Raw genomic sequence first — 16,549 nt, 5'->3', positions numbered from 1 at the left:
AATTCGTTGACAGAGTAGTTGAAATATTTGTGTCTACTTGTACTGTCACTGAGAAAGAGGTGCCATAGTCTTCAACTATGATTGTAGATTTGCCTATGGTTCTCTACAGTTGATATACCTGGGTCCTTTGTATTTATATTATTATCTAAGTACTTGAGTATATTGCCTTTTTATCACATAAAATTCCCTCATTAGTCTATGGTGATCATCTTCATCTGGGTGCTATGTATTTATATTATTATCTATATACTTGATTATATTGCTTTTTGTCACTATAAAATGCCCTCATCAGTCTATGGTAATGCTCATTGCTTAGAGACCACTTTGTCTGATAGTAGTATAGCCACAGCAGCTTTAATCAATTAATTAATTAATTAGAGATAGAGAGTGAGTGGGGGAGGGTCAGAGAGAGAGGGAGACAGAGAATCCCAAGCAGGCTCCACGCTGTCAGTGCAGAGCCTGATGCAGGGCTCAAACTAGAGAGATCATGACCTCTGAGCCCAGTCCTGAAGTCAGATGCTCAACTGAATGTGCCACCCAGGTGCCCGTGATGGGTCTACTCTTGAAATTGCTCTTCCTTCTCCTAAGTCCATCAATTTCCTTTAGTTTATAAAAGAATTAATCAGGTACAAGTATAACAACATATCTGACCTGGAAGTTGAAGAGGGTGCACCCATCAACAATTCAGATGTATTTGGTTATGTCAGAACTGATTACATGCTCCAAGGGACCCTATGCCCTTGCTGTTCCCTCTGCCTGCAGTGTTCCCAGACTCAGTTCCCTTGGTTAATTGGTATTCGGTCTGTATGGCTCAGTTTAAGCATGTTCTCTAATGTGACCAGACTTTTTCTGACCAGATCCCAGTAGGTCTCCTTGTTAAGGAATCCGCTCTACTTTTCCTTTTACGGTGCCATTCAGATGTCAAAAGATGGTTGTTTGCTCATCTTCTTCCAGACTGCCTTTTCTGCTATCCTGTGTATTCTATGAGGGCAGGGATTGTATTTGTCTATTTACCACTGTATTCCTAGTGGCTAACACAGAATGGGGCACAAAACACTTGTTGACTGAATGAGTAAATGAATGAACCCTCTGCACGGTAACCTCAGCTGACCTCTATATTTCACCCTTTATGGAAGAGTTTGACTTTTTATGACTTTTTTGTTGAGCTTCGATTTAAATCCAGCTTTACTTGTTGTGGAGGACTGAAGGGTTTGAAATTACAGGTAGAAGGAAGCCCCATACTGACCTCTCGAAAGTGAGGAGGTTTTGCTGAAGTGCCATGAACATTGGAGGTCAAGAATTTCCCGGTTAGTCTATGAGATTTTTATAGGGGAGGAGTCTTCAACTGGAAATGAGGAGTCATCCATGCCAGGAGCAGCTAAGGGATATCCAGGCTCACTCTGCAGGGAAACCCGCTGTCCTAGGGACACTTTGGAAATGCTGAAACAAACAACCAGGTGGGCTAACCTAACACAAGGGCATTCACAGGATACAGGCATCAGCAGCTCTGTGGGTGGTCCAAAAGGGCCAGCCTCCTAGCCCAAGTGCATCCTGTTTAGTGAGCTTCCCTCCATTGGAACTGGGTTTTATGTATTTCACAAGGTTGCTGGAAAGTTCTAACGAGAAGTAGAAATAACAAGGTGTGAAATTAGACAAGCAAGTCAAAGTCCACAAGGCAAACCAGATGCTGTCTTCAGAACTGCGTAGGTATAAATAGAGTATTTCACTAGAAAAAGTACAATGTGAATGGTCCTGGTGAATATACTTCTTTATAAGGTTCCCAACTTCCAGTTTTGGCCCTCTCAGGTAGTCACAGTTTTGTCAAGGAGATATTGTGAAATTCTCAAATCAAAACCTTTATTTGTTTTGATTTTAAGTGCCATTCTTTCTACTTTTCTAAAGAAGGAACTGTCAACACTCTAAAAAGATGTCGAGAAATCTTGAAAAGAAATAGTCAAACCACCACTTCAAAAGACTGAAAATCATTGAGGTGGTTTTTATTTATTGAGTACCAGGAAAGAGAGATTTTTAGAAACTACCAAGCAGATTTTTAAAGTGAAAATTATACCCCAATTCTGTGTCATGGAGAGAAAACTCTAGCATCGATGTAAATAATAGTCTGTTAACTTGAATTCCCCAGTCTGAAAAGAAGCATTCTGCATGAGCTAACGAAGTTAGTAAGTATCATTGAAGCAGCAGTTGTGAATAGTATATATTGATGGACCAAACAGGAGAGAATAATGGGTGGCAAATAAATAACATGATTAACCAAAAAAAACAAAACAAAACAAAACAAAAAAAAACATGATTAACCAAGTGTAAGAGGGAGGCATGGCCCGATGAGGAGAAACCAGCCAGTAGGTTGCACCTCTAAGATAGGTACTACCGAGAATCACCAGTATTTCTTAAAATCTGTGTAATACTCTTGCCATTGCAATATCACATTAATGAGAAAAGTCCTAGAAGACTTGCTTTAGGTATACTTTAAGAAAAGCGTAAAAAAATCAACTTTATACGGAACTAAAAATAACGATAATTATTGTTGCAAAGTATTTTCTTTTTGTTTTTGCATCCACAAACACACACCCTCACAAACACACATTCTCTCCAATACGTGAATGTACCAGCCCTTCCCCAACTTGAGATTCACAGGCTAATTGGTGCCATGTTTTAGCAGTGCTGGAGATATCAACATCACGGAGTTTGCAGCCTGGAGTACTTCTGAAATTTCCCAGAATACACTGATGTACTATAGTGGTCGGCTCTTCTGGATCAATGGCTTTAGGATTATCACAGCTCAGGAAATAAGTCAGAGAACCAGTGTCTCTGTTTTGGAACCAGCCAAATTTAATCAGTTCACAATCATTCAGACATCCCTCAAGCCTCTGCCAGGTACAGTATATTATTTCTGTTTACCCTCTTGCCTCCAAGCGTGTTTTGTTAAATAAGTGTTTACTTTGGGATTTGTTTTGTTTTGTTTTCTTAAAAAATATTTAAGCCCCGAAGTGGGGCTTGAACTCACGAACTGTGAGATCATGACCTCACGAACTGTGAACTCACGAACTGTGAGTTCGTGAACTCACGAACTGTGAGCCAAAGTTGGACAGCCAACCGCCTGAGCCACTCAGGTGCCCCTTTGGGAATTTTGTCTTAAGAATTAAATTTTAGAGGCGCCTAGGTGGCTCAGTCGGTTAAGTGTCTGACTTCAGCTCAGACTTTGAGCCCTGCATCTAGCTCTGTGCTGACATTGCAGAACCTGGAGACTGCTTTGCATTCTGTGTCTCCCTCTTTCTTTGCCCCTCCCCGCCCCCACCCCCATGCTCTGTCTCTGCCTCTCAAAAAAAAAAAAAATTAAAATGTTAAAAAAAAAGTTTTAAAAAGAAAAAGGCTTTGGTAGTTTCTCTTGGTTTGCTTGCATTTTACTCTTAATCCAAATTTGCAGCATGGAACAGTCAGAAAAAGAAGATTGTTAGGATATATTAAAAGAAAGGGAAATTTTATTTTCGTATTAATTATTAGTAATTTCTGTTAATTATCCATGTTCTCTATGATGTTTGAGAATCCTAAATTCTTTCCCCCTCTATTCTTTCTTTCATCCCATAGGGAACTTTTCTGTTACCCCCAAGGTTATCCCAGATTCTGTTCAAGAATCTTCCTTTAGGATTGAAGGGAATGCTTCAAGTTTTCAAATCCTGTGGAATGCTCCCCCAGCAGTGGATTGGGGTATAATTTTCTACAGTGTGGATTTCAGTTCTCATTCTAAGGTATAGTATAGTGTTGGTTCTAGTAACTTCCATTTCTCAAACAGGCTGTACCAACTGTATCAGCCCTGCCCACACTAATTTGTGCTTACTTCATTTAGCCAAGCCTGTTTCCTTTGTTGCTCCCAATGCATTTGATTATTAAGATTTTTCCTGAGGGGCCACCTGGGTGGCTCAGTTGGCTGAGCATTTGACTCTTGATTTTGGTTCAGGTCATGATCCCAGGGTTGTGGGACTGAGCCCCTCATTGGTCTCCATGCTGAGTGTGGAGACTGCTTAAGATTTTCTCTCTCTCCCTCTGCCCCTCTCCCCCACTCATGCTCTCTCTCTAAAATAAAAAAAAAATTAAAAAAAGAAAAGGTTTTTCCTGAGAATGTTTTTTTAAAATTAAAAAAAAAGTTTATTTATTTTTGAGAAAGAGAGAGAGAGAGAGAGAGAATGAATGAGAATGAGCAGGGGAGGGGCAGAAAGAGAGGGAGACACAAAATCTGAAGCAGGCTCCAGGCTCTGAGCTGTCAGCACAGAGACCAAAGCGGGGCTCAAACCCATGAACTGTGAGATCATGACCTTAGCCAAAGTCAGATACTCAGTTGACTGAGCCACCCAGGGGCCCCCTGAGAACCCTTGTTTGCAACCAGTCTCTGATTGTTTTGTGGTTAATGTTAACGACTGGTATATTAGGTACATTTTAACTGGTCTATGTGGAACCACATGGAACTTAGCAACATTAGCATTTCCAAAATTGCACGTTTTGGTTCACAGGTGAACCAAAGTTTGGAGATTTTAGTTCATTAGGAATAAAAGGTTTTATGACTCCCTCACTAAGAAAATAATGTTTTGTTCTTATATTTTAGTTCCTGGCTAGTGAGCAGCAGCTTTCGCCTGTATTTACTGTGGAAGGGCTGGAGCCCTATGCCTTATTTAATCTCTCTGTCACTCCTTATACGTACTGGGGAAAGGGCCCCCAAACATCTCTGTCACTTCGAGCACCTGAAACAGGTACAGGGGTTAAAAGATCTTTTTAAAAGGGCAGAGCCTCATTTTCTATGCTCTACAGTAAATGGCTAATAATTTTTAAAAATAACTTTCAGATCCGTAGATGTGTTGAGATTCAATACCTTTTCAATGACTTTTTGGAGATGAGAATAACACCATTAGTATCAGTCTGCATCATTTATTCCAAAAGCATATTCCAAAGATTTCTTAAAGATTGTTTCACTTGATTATAATAATACATATGATGCAGAAACCTGTTTCAGGTAACTTGTGAAACACTTGAGAAGGAAATCGGGAATATAATAGCAGGGACAGTTTCATGGAAGTCAGGCTTGTCTGAAGATGTTCTCACAGATGGTAACTCAGAAGCTTCCATAGGTGGATAACTCATGCCTGAATTTAATGTTTTCCTTTGGAATATGTTTTAAAAAGGATAGTAGTCGTGTCTTTACATGTGTATCACTACAAAATGTACAAAGCACATTTATATGTATCACTCCTTTATTAAACGTTTACTGCACACCTATTACGTGTCAGAGCATCATTTCCTCCTTGCATTTGATCCTCCCCCTGCTCCCTGAAAGGTAGCACAGGTGTTACTATCTCAGTTATGCAAATGAGAAAGCAGAAGCCTAGAGGTTGCCCAATGTCGAATAGCTGGGACTTAATCCAGACTTTCCACTGCCATTTTATCAAGTCTCCACTCAGTCCTGTCTTTAAATGCTGGTAAATGATAGTATCATATTGATTTATTCACTATGAACTTATTAGCACAGGACCTGGCAGGCAGAAAGAGCTCAATAGGCATAGATATGCATTTTTTGTGTGTTTGTTTTTAACTGTTAAGTTTCTTTCAACAATATTTACTCATGAGTCTCACAACAGGAACATAGTAGAGCCTGGGTAGGTCCTGGAGCAGTTAGCATTTGAATCCAGGTATGCTCTCTTTGAGATCATCTTGGGATGTCAGCTTTGGTAGGATTGTTCCGCGGAAATGGTTTTGCCTGCGTCTGTCAGGGGATGTACTGGGGACCTAGGGTCATCAGCATTCTGCCGGATGTTGGGGGGCAATAAAAAATGAAAAGATTTGGCCTTTGTATTCAGGAAATTTACAATATAGTTGGGAAATTATTCAAATGGACAAATATTTATTAAGCCCTTACAGTGTGCTAGTCCTATACTAGATTTGAGGGGATTTAACAAGGAATAAGAAAAGGTGCTTTCTCTGATGGAGCTCATAAAACAGTAGAGAGATAAACACAGGCTTCCAACGATAACAGAAATGAGACAGTGAGAACTGAGTTTCAATGGCATAGAGTAAATAGACAAGACAGAATGCTTCACCTCTATCAAGCAGCCCCACCACTCTCAGGAGGTGACAATGGTCATAGACTGGAATGGCCACCGAAGGCCTTTGGGGAGGGGGATTTCTAGCTGGGCTCTAGGGAATGATGCAAGGAAAGGTATCCCATATAACCACAGTGTAAGAAGGCCTGGAGATTGGATAATGATGTGAGTGTTGAACATTGAGAAGCGATGTGACTGGAGTGGATAGTGGAAAGGGACCTTGTAGAGGAGTCCGAAGAAGGAAGACAGGCATCTTGCATGAAATGACATGGACATCAGGCAGAGGAATTTCTCTTGATTAAGAGGGAGATAAATTCATTGAAGGACTAGGAGACATTAAATTGCTTGGTTTGGCTCTAGGATAAATGGTAGCCTCCAAACCATACTCTTGGGGTATACCCTGCTCCATGGAAGGGTTCAAGGTGATGAGAGGGCCTGGATCTGTGACATGCTGGATTTTACATCCTGAACTGGCTGAAGGCCAGGCCAAGTTGCTGCCTTTCATCCCGTGACTGCCATTTCCACCACCAGCTAAATCACTGTGGCAGGATGAGAGTAAATACTGTATTTTTAAGGAGAACCAGCCACCTTTCATCTATACAGGGCACAGATGAGAAAGATGTGCCTAAGTGGTGGTAAGAGGGATTTGGGTTGCAGATAAGAATGATTTGCTGAAATATCAGGATAGGTTCCTGAAGAAATCTGTGGAATCTTCTCTCCTGAAGAATAAGATAGATACACTTCGATTTCTGGAATGAGAAGTATTTATTACTGTTTCTCCATCTCCTCATCATGAATGGTAAAAAGTCAACTTTATATTCTTTTCTACCCTATCTGTGTCTCTGCTTTTCAGTTCCGTCGGCACCCCAGAATCCCAGGATATTTATATTACCAAGTGGGAAATACCATAACCAGAACGAGGTTGTGGTGGAATTTAGATGGAATAAGCCTAAGCATGAAAACGGTGTGTTAACGAGATTTGAAATGTTCTATCAAATATCCAACCAGAGAGACACAAATAAAACATTTGAAGACTGGATGGCTGTCAATGCAACCCCCTCAGAGATGTCTTTTCAGCTTGAAGGCATGAGTCCCGGGTACACTGTTGCCTTCCAGGTATAAGAGTGAAAACAGGGATACAGGGGTCTCAGTGGTGCAAACAGAAGGCTGATTAAAGGACTAGGTTAAGAATTCTGCCACTCTGTCAATAATTTGAGATCCACTATGGTCACGGAAGTCAAGTGGGTGGTAAAGATACAGAGGGGAGAGGGGACAGCTAGGGTAAAGGACAGCTTGACAGCTTTCTTGTTTTCAGATTCAGAACAAACCATTATTTTTCCCTGTAATCACTATAGGTCGTGTACCTGGGTAGATGCTTTTATATTCCTATCTCATTTGATCCCCTTACTGTCTGTGAATAAAAAGCCATGTCCCTGGGTGTGTCAATGAGTTACCAAAGCTGCATGGCTAGGAAGTGGTGTTTTGTAGTCCAGCTGCTAGAATCCTTTCCCCCAGATCACATCACTACCGTGAATCCTCTGGATGCCCCAACTTGGAGCTACTGCTGGAAATAAAACCTGAGGGTCTAGGTAGTTGATATCTCAGAGTTACTGTCTGGCTGCTGCTAGACGAGAAAGTGAGAATAGGAGTCAAGAATAACAAGTTACTGCCACCCCATTTGGGCATTTTAACTTTAATATGAAATAGCTTTCTACTTATGATAGATGGCTTGATGATTTTCATATCTTCATTAAATACCAAGTTGGTGATGTTATGCCCAGAATTCACGATCCCCAAAGACCACCAGGGAGCCGAGTCCGACGCAAAAGCAAAAGAGCCTTCATTCGAGCTAGCTCGAGCTCAGTCCCCTACCTGCACCGACGCAGCGGTGAGATGCCGGGGAGAGAGAGTTTCAAAAGCACAAAGGTTTTATTGGGGCCTAGGGGCAGTTGCTGAGGTAATGGCTGTGGCCTCAGCTGATTGGCTGGGGAAGGGTTGTGGCCTCGGCGGATTGGCTGGGGAAGGGTCGGAGTCCTGTTAAGCAGGTCGCAGGGCATGTTTTGATCGGGAAGTTTGAACGGGTGAGCGGGAGGTTACTCAAGGGGAGGAGGCGTGGTCAAGGTGGAGGACACAGAACAAGATGGAGTCTGCCGGCGTAGGTCCGCCCTTACAGGTGACAATGTTGTACATATTTAGAATTATTTCCCATTTCTTCTTGGGGAACATAATGCTTTGGGGAGTGTTTTAGAGATTTGAGTTTCCTAAGGATCTGTTTTCTCTTTGTAAAATTCTAATTTAATAGTTATTTTGTTAATATATTAGTTCAACATATACTAATCGAAGAAGTTGTACATAAAAGTTAAAGATAGTACACATTCTTATTTGTTGAGAACTATGTGTGTTCTGGTTAAATAAATATTCTGGTTAAGTGTATCTGTCTAAATGTACATATAGTTTCAGATCTCAGTCATCACAGGATTGTGCAAGGTGATATGCACGGATATGCATGAGTTTCACTTAATGTGGTCTTGTGCAAAAGTGAAGACGTCTTGGTATATGTACATACCATGATGTACACACAAACACACACACACACACACATACACACACCCCATGTACAGATAGTAGTATGTATAATATGGTAAAATATATTTAACAGTGGAAGTATAATAAAAATAATCTAATACTTTGTTGACTGAGAGGGCACTTGAGGATCTACCTTTTGGGTCCGTCATTACAGGTGTCAATTTCCTTTATAGGCTGTTATACACATGCAAGGTTGGGAAGTGGAAATGATTTATTACACAATAAAAGACGTCTACTAAAAGCTGGTTTTTTTCTTAATTTTTTTAAATGTTTTATTTTTTTTTGAGACAGAGAGAGACAGAGAATGAGCAGGGGAGGGGCAGAGAGAGAGGGAGACACAGAATCTGAAGCAGGTTCCAGCCTCTGAGCTGTCAGCACAGAGCCTGATGCGGGGCTCAGACTCACGGACTGTGAGATCATGAAGTCGGACGCCCAACCGACTGAGCCACCCAGGCGCCCCTCTTTTTTTTTAATTTTTAGTACGTATTTATTTTTGAGAGAGAGACAGAGACAGAGTGTGTGAGGAGGAGAGGCAGAGAGAGAGGGAAACACAGAGTCCGAAGCAGGCTCCAGGCTTTGAGCTGTCAGAGCCTGACATGGTGCTTGAACTCACAAACTGCAAGCTCATGACCTGAGCTGAAGTCAGGTGCTTAACCGACTGAGCCACCCAGGCACCCCTAAAAGCTGTTTTTAAAAAGCTTTGGTAGCGGGATGCAGAGTGGTACAGTATACAAGTATACAAACCCCACAAGACTTGATTTTTATGCCAGTTTCTGTGTATGTCATTGTGGATGAGTTACTTACTTAATTCTGATTTTGTCTAGTTTCTGCTCTTAGTAATTGTGAGAACTAAAAGAGATAATGTATGTAAAAGTGGTTTGAAATGCATAATTAATATTCAAATGTAAGTTTTAATTATTATTTTTCTTTTACAAATCTCATTTTTTAAAAGGTACAGTAAATTTGGTTATTTAAAGCTTCTAGTTGTTTATTTCACAGTCTGTGGGAGTTTACCATAATATGCATAGTTTTGTTTCTGTTAAACGTTCTATATAATTTCATTTTGGAAATAGCTAAAGACTTTTTTTAGAAATTCAAATCTTTTGCAGGGGAGATTTGTGCCAATATTTTGTACTGTTCCAGACAACAATAGCAATGATAAAAACCACACCACCAGAATGAATGTGGGGCAATACTTACCTTTTAGTGATTTATTGCTTTATACTCAGATGGAAGTAACTATTTGAAACTATTCAGTCAGAGAAAGACAAAAACCCCTATGATTTCACTCCTATGTGGAACTGAAGAAACAAAACAGAAGAAGAACATGGGGGTGGGAAGGAAAGGCAAACCAGGAAACAGACTCTTAACTACAGAGAGCAAACTGAGGATTGCTGGAGGGGAGGTGGGTGGGGAATGGGCTAGATGGGTGATGGGGATTAAGGAGACTTGTCCAGATGAGCACAGGGTATTGTGTGTAAGTGATGAATCACTAAATTCTACACTGGAAACTAACTGTGTGTTAACTAACTGGAATTTAAGTAAAAACCTGACAGAAAAAAGAAACTATTCATAACTGATACCAAAATTGTGAAATGAAACCTTCGATAATTTATCAGTCTCAGAACGTAATTGCTGTCACTGAGGACACTCTTGAATGCAATTTTTCTGGTATCCTTTTCTTTCTCTAGGTTCGAGCCTTCACCTCCAAAGGACCTGGACCATTTTCTGACACAGTAAAGTCCAGAACCTCAGGTATTCATTACCTAAAACCTGTGCAAAAAACAATTCGTATTTTAAAAACATTTTTGACCCTTGGTATTCTCAGGGATATGAATGCTGTTTCTGAGCTGAAGTTAAAGTCAAATAACCAATTTTTATCACCAAACACACTTAACAAATCTGAGCTTAGGGCGCCTGGCAGTGTTGATTGAGACTGGAACAGTAGATGAACCCAGAGAAGACCCATGGATTTCAGAATAGCCTGATAGTGAATCAAGGGATTTTGCCAAATGGAAGTTTTTTTTTCTCTTATATGTATTATCTACTTGTTTTTTGTTTTCAGAAATCAACCCATTTCCATATCTCATGGCTCTTTTTGACAGCAAGATCGTTTTATTAGATATGGATCAAAATCACGTTGTATGGACATTTTCAGCAGAAGGAGACATCAGTACCATGGGCTACACAGCTGATAATGGAATGGGATATTATGCTCAAGGAGACTCACTCTGCCTTCTGAACATGCACAACAGATCCAGCTCTGAGGTATTTCACTATGTAACTATTCTGGAAGGAAGGACATGGATAATTTACATATCACACCACCCTATAATTAAATAGGCTGGTCAGTGGTCGAGCCATTAAGATTAGAATGGTTGGAAAGGACAAATGTTACGTAATTATTTAGTCACAAATGAATAGTGATTAGATTTTGGGCAAATATCATTCAGGATTAATTTTGCAAATAGTTTTATTTGGTTTAAGGCACTGTGTTAGTTCCTGGGATAGAGGTAAAAAAGAAAAAAAAATCACAGTCTTTGAACAAACCCAGTCTGGTATTAGTCTAACACTAGGAGGACAGTAGTGTGTAATGATTCATGGCTGAGCTTTGGGATCTGAAATTTAGAACTTAATTCTGGCTTCGCCATTTACTAGATCTGTGACCATCAGCAAGTTATTTAACTTGTGGCATCTCTTCATATGGTTCCTGTGAAGATTAAATGAGATGACCGACGTAAGGCACTTAGCACAATGCCTGGCATGTGGTGGCATTCATTGAGTGTCAGCTAGTGGAACAGACAGACAGAAGACGTTATCGTGCTGTGCTGAGGGCAGGATGTGGTGGCATCACAGAAAATGGATGATCAATCCAGGTTGGAGTGGTTGAGTGGAAGGACACCTTGGGAAGATGAGCCAGGTGAAGGTGGGAAAAACTTGAGGGGTAGCAAGTGCAAAGACAGGAATACAAGAGAGCCATAGCACATCCAGGAGGCTGAAAATAGAGTGAGCTTGGAATGAAGGTGGGAGTGAGGGTGAACAAAAAACAGGTGAAAAAGCTGAAGTAGTAGGGAGGGGCCTGAATATAATGGGCCTCTTTAACTGTGCTAAGGTGTGGAGGGCCAATCCTGAAGCCAACATCAAGCCATTAAAGAAATTTAGTGGGTCATTCACATGATCAAGTTATGTTTTAGAAAGACCTCTCCATTCGTGGTGTGAATCATGACTTAGAGAACGTTAAATCTGTGACACCTAGGAGGCTATCACAGAAAGCCAGACAGGAAATGTCAGGCAGGAAATGAGAGCCAGTGAGGTGAGAAAGGAGAGGACCAATTTGGGACATATTTCAAACGGGACTAATTCACCGTGGGGAGTCATGAGAGGAAGATGTCAAGGATGAACCACATTTGTCAGGATTGCTGCTCAGGTGGATGTTGGAAATCCATAAAAATATAATCTGTAGGAGAAAAGAAGGGTTTGGGGATGGAGTAATGAATTCTGTTTCCTGGGATCATTCATATGGAGATGTTCAGTGGTCAGTTTGGATCAGTAACTCGGTGAGGGATATTGCTACTGTTCTTGTAGCACTGGTCTATGGATTACAGTTGAAGTCAGGGTAGTGGAAGCTAACCAGGAGAAAGAATACAATGTGAGAAGAGAAGAGGACCAGTGTTATAATGGTACACAGTACAGAGCTATTGACGTTTTGGATTACAGAGAAGTGCAGTAAACAAGTAATATGGTAGATTACCGAAAAGTCCTCAGATTTGGGGGAAAAAAAAATGACCACTCTCTCCTTGGCTGTGTTTTCTACCTATTGTTAAGATTTTCCGAGATGCACTGGTCTTTGATATCACAGTTATTACAATTGACTGGATTTCAAGGCATCTCTACTTTGTGCTAGAAGAATCACAAAATGGCATGCAAATATTTGATGTTGATCTTGAACACAAGGTGAAGTACCCCAGAAAGCTGGACATTTGCAATAGAAATTCAACAATAATCTCTTTTTCTGTATATCCTTTTTTAAGGTATGTAAAGTATGAGTATCTGTTTCTGTTGTGATGAAATAGAGGCATATTCAATACAATATCTTTGGTTTAATATTAGAAGCTATTGATGGGAAAATAAGATGCTTACGGTCCTTGACTAGCTATATTAACTTATAGTAAGTAACTCCACACATTAATTATGAGCCCATAGCCACAAATACGCAAATTTAATCCATACTGACAATTTGGCTATCCTAAAGTTAGGGTCATTACCAATAGGAAACTAAAGCAGATTTTCACACCAGTGGATTTCCTAATAACCTCAGATGATAAGGATGAGAAGAAGACTGAGACAGTGGCAGGAGATGAACAGGAGATAGATAGCATGTCATGCTAATGCTATTCTGGGCTCACCCATCTTTAATTAATGTCCTTGTAAGATGAGTTTTAAGGCCTCCGTTCACTAACTGATAGCAGTTTTTCATGCTGAAAGATGTATTTTGTTTGTGTCGTAAGCATGGTTATTCTATTTTGAAACTAGATTGTAACCGGCATTAAGAAGCAGAAACAAACTTGAGAGGAGGGGAATGGAGATGGGTGTTGATGAAAAGTAGGCAAATGTATTTCACATGTACAGCCGTTAATGAACCATTCAGTATACCACGCTCAGGTCATTTTAGTCCAAGGCTTTAGTTGTAAACACATTCATTGAGAAATCATGGGAAAATGGTACAAACTAGATTGCTTTTGGCCCCCTCCATCTCAGAAGATTATTGTACATGTGGACACATTCTCTCCAAAGGCTGTGTTTGTCTCTCCAGTCGTTAGGAATGATTAATCTTCATTGGAAACTAATGTTTGCAATAATATGCTTTACTCATTAAGTTGGAGGGTCTTTTTTTCCCCCCATAGTCGCCTGTATTGGACAGAAGTTTCCGATTTGGGCCCTCAGATGTTCTACTACAGTATTATCAACCAGACCTTGAGTCACATTCTTCCACCCACAGCCACAAACCATTCAAATGGAAGGAAACAGTGTTTTTGCAGCATTACTCAATCCGAGTTTAGTGGAGCAATGACTATTGACACCTCTGATCTAGAGAGACCACGGATATATTTTGTCAAAGGGCAAGAGATCTGGGCCATGGATCTGGAAGGATGTCAGTGTTGGCGAGTTATCATGGTGCCTACTCTTCTTGGTAAGATATCTATGTGTGTACATAGATACCCATTAGTGATGGTGGCCCTTCCTGTTCAATTAAAAAGGGTGTGCATTCTACATGTATTCAAAAGAATACACACATGGTTATTTGCTCTGGACCATGCCAAATGTTCCCAAAGAATTCAAGTCAAGTTGTTTCCAGGCAAATTGTGCACAGACGTTCACACAATTTTCTGGATCTGTGGTTTCATTGTTGTTGTTATCTTATAATTAACAGTAGAGCTATAATTTATTAAGTTTAACTACATAGCCTAACCAAGCTACCAAATGTATTATCTCATTTAATTTTCAAAACACCTTGATGAAGTAGATAATAGTATGCTCATTTTACAGATGAGAAAACTGAGACCCAGAAAGGTAAGGTATTTGTCCAAAAGGCTACAATTAGAGGAGGATCTGCGGTTGGAAAGTGGGCCTAACTACAACATCTGTGATCTTACTACCAGTACCCTACTTTACTTCTGTTTTGATGATCTCATTGACTCCACCTTCAGCATGAGTTTATCAATACTTGACATCACGTGCTTGTGGAGGAAATACTTAAATGTCTGAAGTGATTTGGAGGTCTCCTAATTAGGAGTAATTGCAGCAGAAAAAAAAATGCACTCTAAATACCTCCATACATTGTTAAGAGTCTACTCTTCACTGTTCAAGGTAGTAGCAACTAGTCACATGTGATTTAAGTTCAAGTTAATTAAGATTAAACAAAATTAAAAGTTTAATTCCGCAGTCATGTTAGCCACATTTTAAATACTCAAACCACAAGTGGCTAATGGTTACTGTATTGGTCAGTGTAGACATAAAATATTGCCATCATCAGAAGTGTTTTTGGACATTGCTGGTCTTTATAGTAAAGTTTTGAAATTACAAACGTATATGTGTGCATGTGTGTGTGTGTATGTGTGTGTGTGTGTGTGTGTGTGTGTGTTATAACTGCACACATGGTTTTGTTGACATGTTACCCAGAGCCTTTTTTAATATACTTTCAATGGGCTTAAGAGTAGAGATATATTTTGAACTTCTCGTATTAGGAGAATTACTTGTTTCTGTTGAATCTGTGACACAGACTCCTTCCTTGATCAAATGTTCCCCTTTTCTCAACTGGGCCTTGACCTGAGTCTTCCTTGTCTGTCATTGTTGAGTCTAGTTTTAGCAAGAATCTTGCTAAATCAGTTTAGGGATAACCCCTCCACCCTTGGTATCTGATCAAGTCCTTCATCTCCCACACTTGATTTCTTGGGTTGCCTTTAGCAAAAAATCATAGGAAGATTAGCAAGAATCTCCCTACCCTCGATGTCTTCTCTTAGTAATTTTCTATCCACTGACCCCATAATTTTGCTTGTTGGCTTTGAATCCCCAGCTTTCTTTGTTGTATGTGAAGTTGAGCACATCTCTCTCTCCTATTGCAATATTGCAACAGTCTTAACTAAAGTCTTTCTCATCATTTAAACAAGTGTCAGAATAAATTTTCTTTACCATCTGATACACAAGAATTATCTAGTAGGCCATTATCTTATAGATATAGAACTGGTTAGTCTTTCAGGAGTCCATAATTGAAATTTATAACCCTAAAATTAGAAAATTTGAATGACTTTAGAGATGTTTTAGCTGGAATGATATTGGAAGAAATCCCCTCTATAAAAACACCCTTGCTTGAATAATACCCATTTATAAAAAAATATGTCTTTATAAGAAATTTTTTATTTTTTGAATAATTCTAAATATTAGATTTTTTCCTTACATTTAGCCAAAATTTTCTCCCCATTTCTCCCATTCATTGATCTGAGTTCTGACCTCTAATTTTATACAGAATAAATCAATCACTTTCTACATGAGAGCCATTCAAGTATGTAGTGACTTCTGTCATAGCTCATTTTCCTTTGGAGGAAAAATTCATGTATTTGTAACTACTCCTCACATGATGTGGCTTCTAGATCTTTCTTTTCCCTAGTAACCCTCCTGTTGTTTCACTCCAGCTGCTTAATATCCTCTTAAGTGTCACCCCCATAATGACCCCCTGTACTGTCGATGTGTTCTGGTTAGTGCAGGGGGTCTCTGACTTCCTCTGTCTTCTTTTATTGAAGCTGAAGGTGGCATCAGGTCTTTTGGCTGCCTGCCGTTTGAAAAACCCATAGTTTTTTTCATGTTAACTATTATTAAGCCAGATTTCTTTCATTTGTTATTTTTAGAATTGATCTTAAACTTGAATTTAGGGTGCCACATTTATTCCTATTACATTTCAATCCATTTCCTGATTTTGTAGAGATATTTTCAAAGTTTAAGTCAGTAATTGAACATACTAGTGTCAGCAAGGATCAGGTATTATCTACAAAATTGGTAAGTGTACTTACCCTGTGTTTATTCCAAATTACTGATAAAAAATACTGAGCAAGACACTGAGCCCTGGGCCCATCGTCCAACACCTCCATTCCAATAGGTATTGTTTGATGTGGAGTCACACAGGTTAAGTTGAAAATCTTGGCTCTGGTCTTTACTAACTTTGTGGCCTTTGAGGAGATTATTGAACTCCTTAAAGCCTCAGTTTACACTTCTAGAAAATGAGGCCAATTATAATAGTATTTACCTTATTGGCTTGGTATGGAACTAAAATGAGAAAACATCTGTAAAATCCTTGGCCTAATGAC

At 39.7% G+C, this 16,549-nt stretch overlaps 1 protein-coding gene across 2 annotated transcripts in view; it reads left to right on the top strand.

Moving 5' to 3' along the window:
- ROS1 (ROS proto-oncogene 1, receptor tyrosine kinase) overlaps positions 1-16,549 on the top strand; it is a 122,413-nt gene that overhangs the window by 54,061 nt on the left and 51,803 nt on the right. The window contains exons 19-26 of one of the 2 annotated variants that reach the window (XM_043592200.1): positions 2,678-2,892; positions 3,604-3,764; positions 4,616-4,760; positions 6,958-7,220; positions 10,382-10,445; positions 10,756-10,958; positions 12,516-12,721; positions 13,595-13,881. In XM_043592200.1, coding sequence (XP_043448135.1) covers positions 2,678-2,892; positions 3,604-3,764; positions 4,616-4,760; positions 6,958-7,220; positions 10,382-10,445; positions 10,756-10,958; positions 12,516-12,721; positions 13,595-13,881 — 1,544 coding nt within the window. Of the gene's footprint in view, positions 1-2,674; positions 2,893-3,603; positions 3,765-4,615; positions 4,761-6,957; positions 7,221-10,381; positions 10,446-10,755; positions 10,959-12,515; positions 12,722-13,594; positions 13,882-16,549 lie in introns of both variants that reach the window. The other variant, XM_043592199.1, reaches the window with a different exon arrangement.

This window comes from Prionailurus bengalensis, chromosome B2 (genome assembly GCF_016509475.1).
Source record: "Prionailurus bengalensis isolate Pbe53 chromosome B2, Fcat_Pben_1.1_paternal_pri, whole genome shotgun sequence".
NCBI lineage: Eukaryota > Metazoa > Chordata > Mammalia > Carnivora > Felidae > Prionailurus > Prionailurus bengalensis.
Note: the sequence above shows the minus strand (reverse complement) of the source record. Positions and strands in the feature narration are given on the sequence as shown.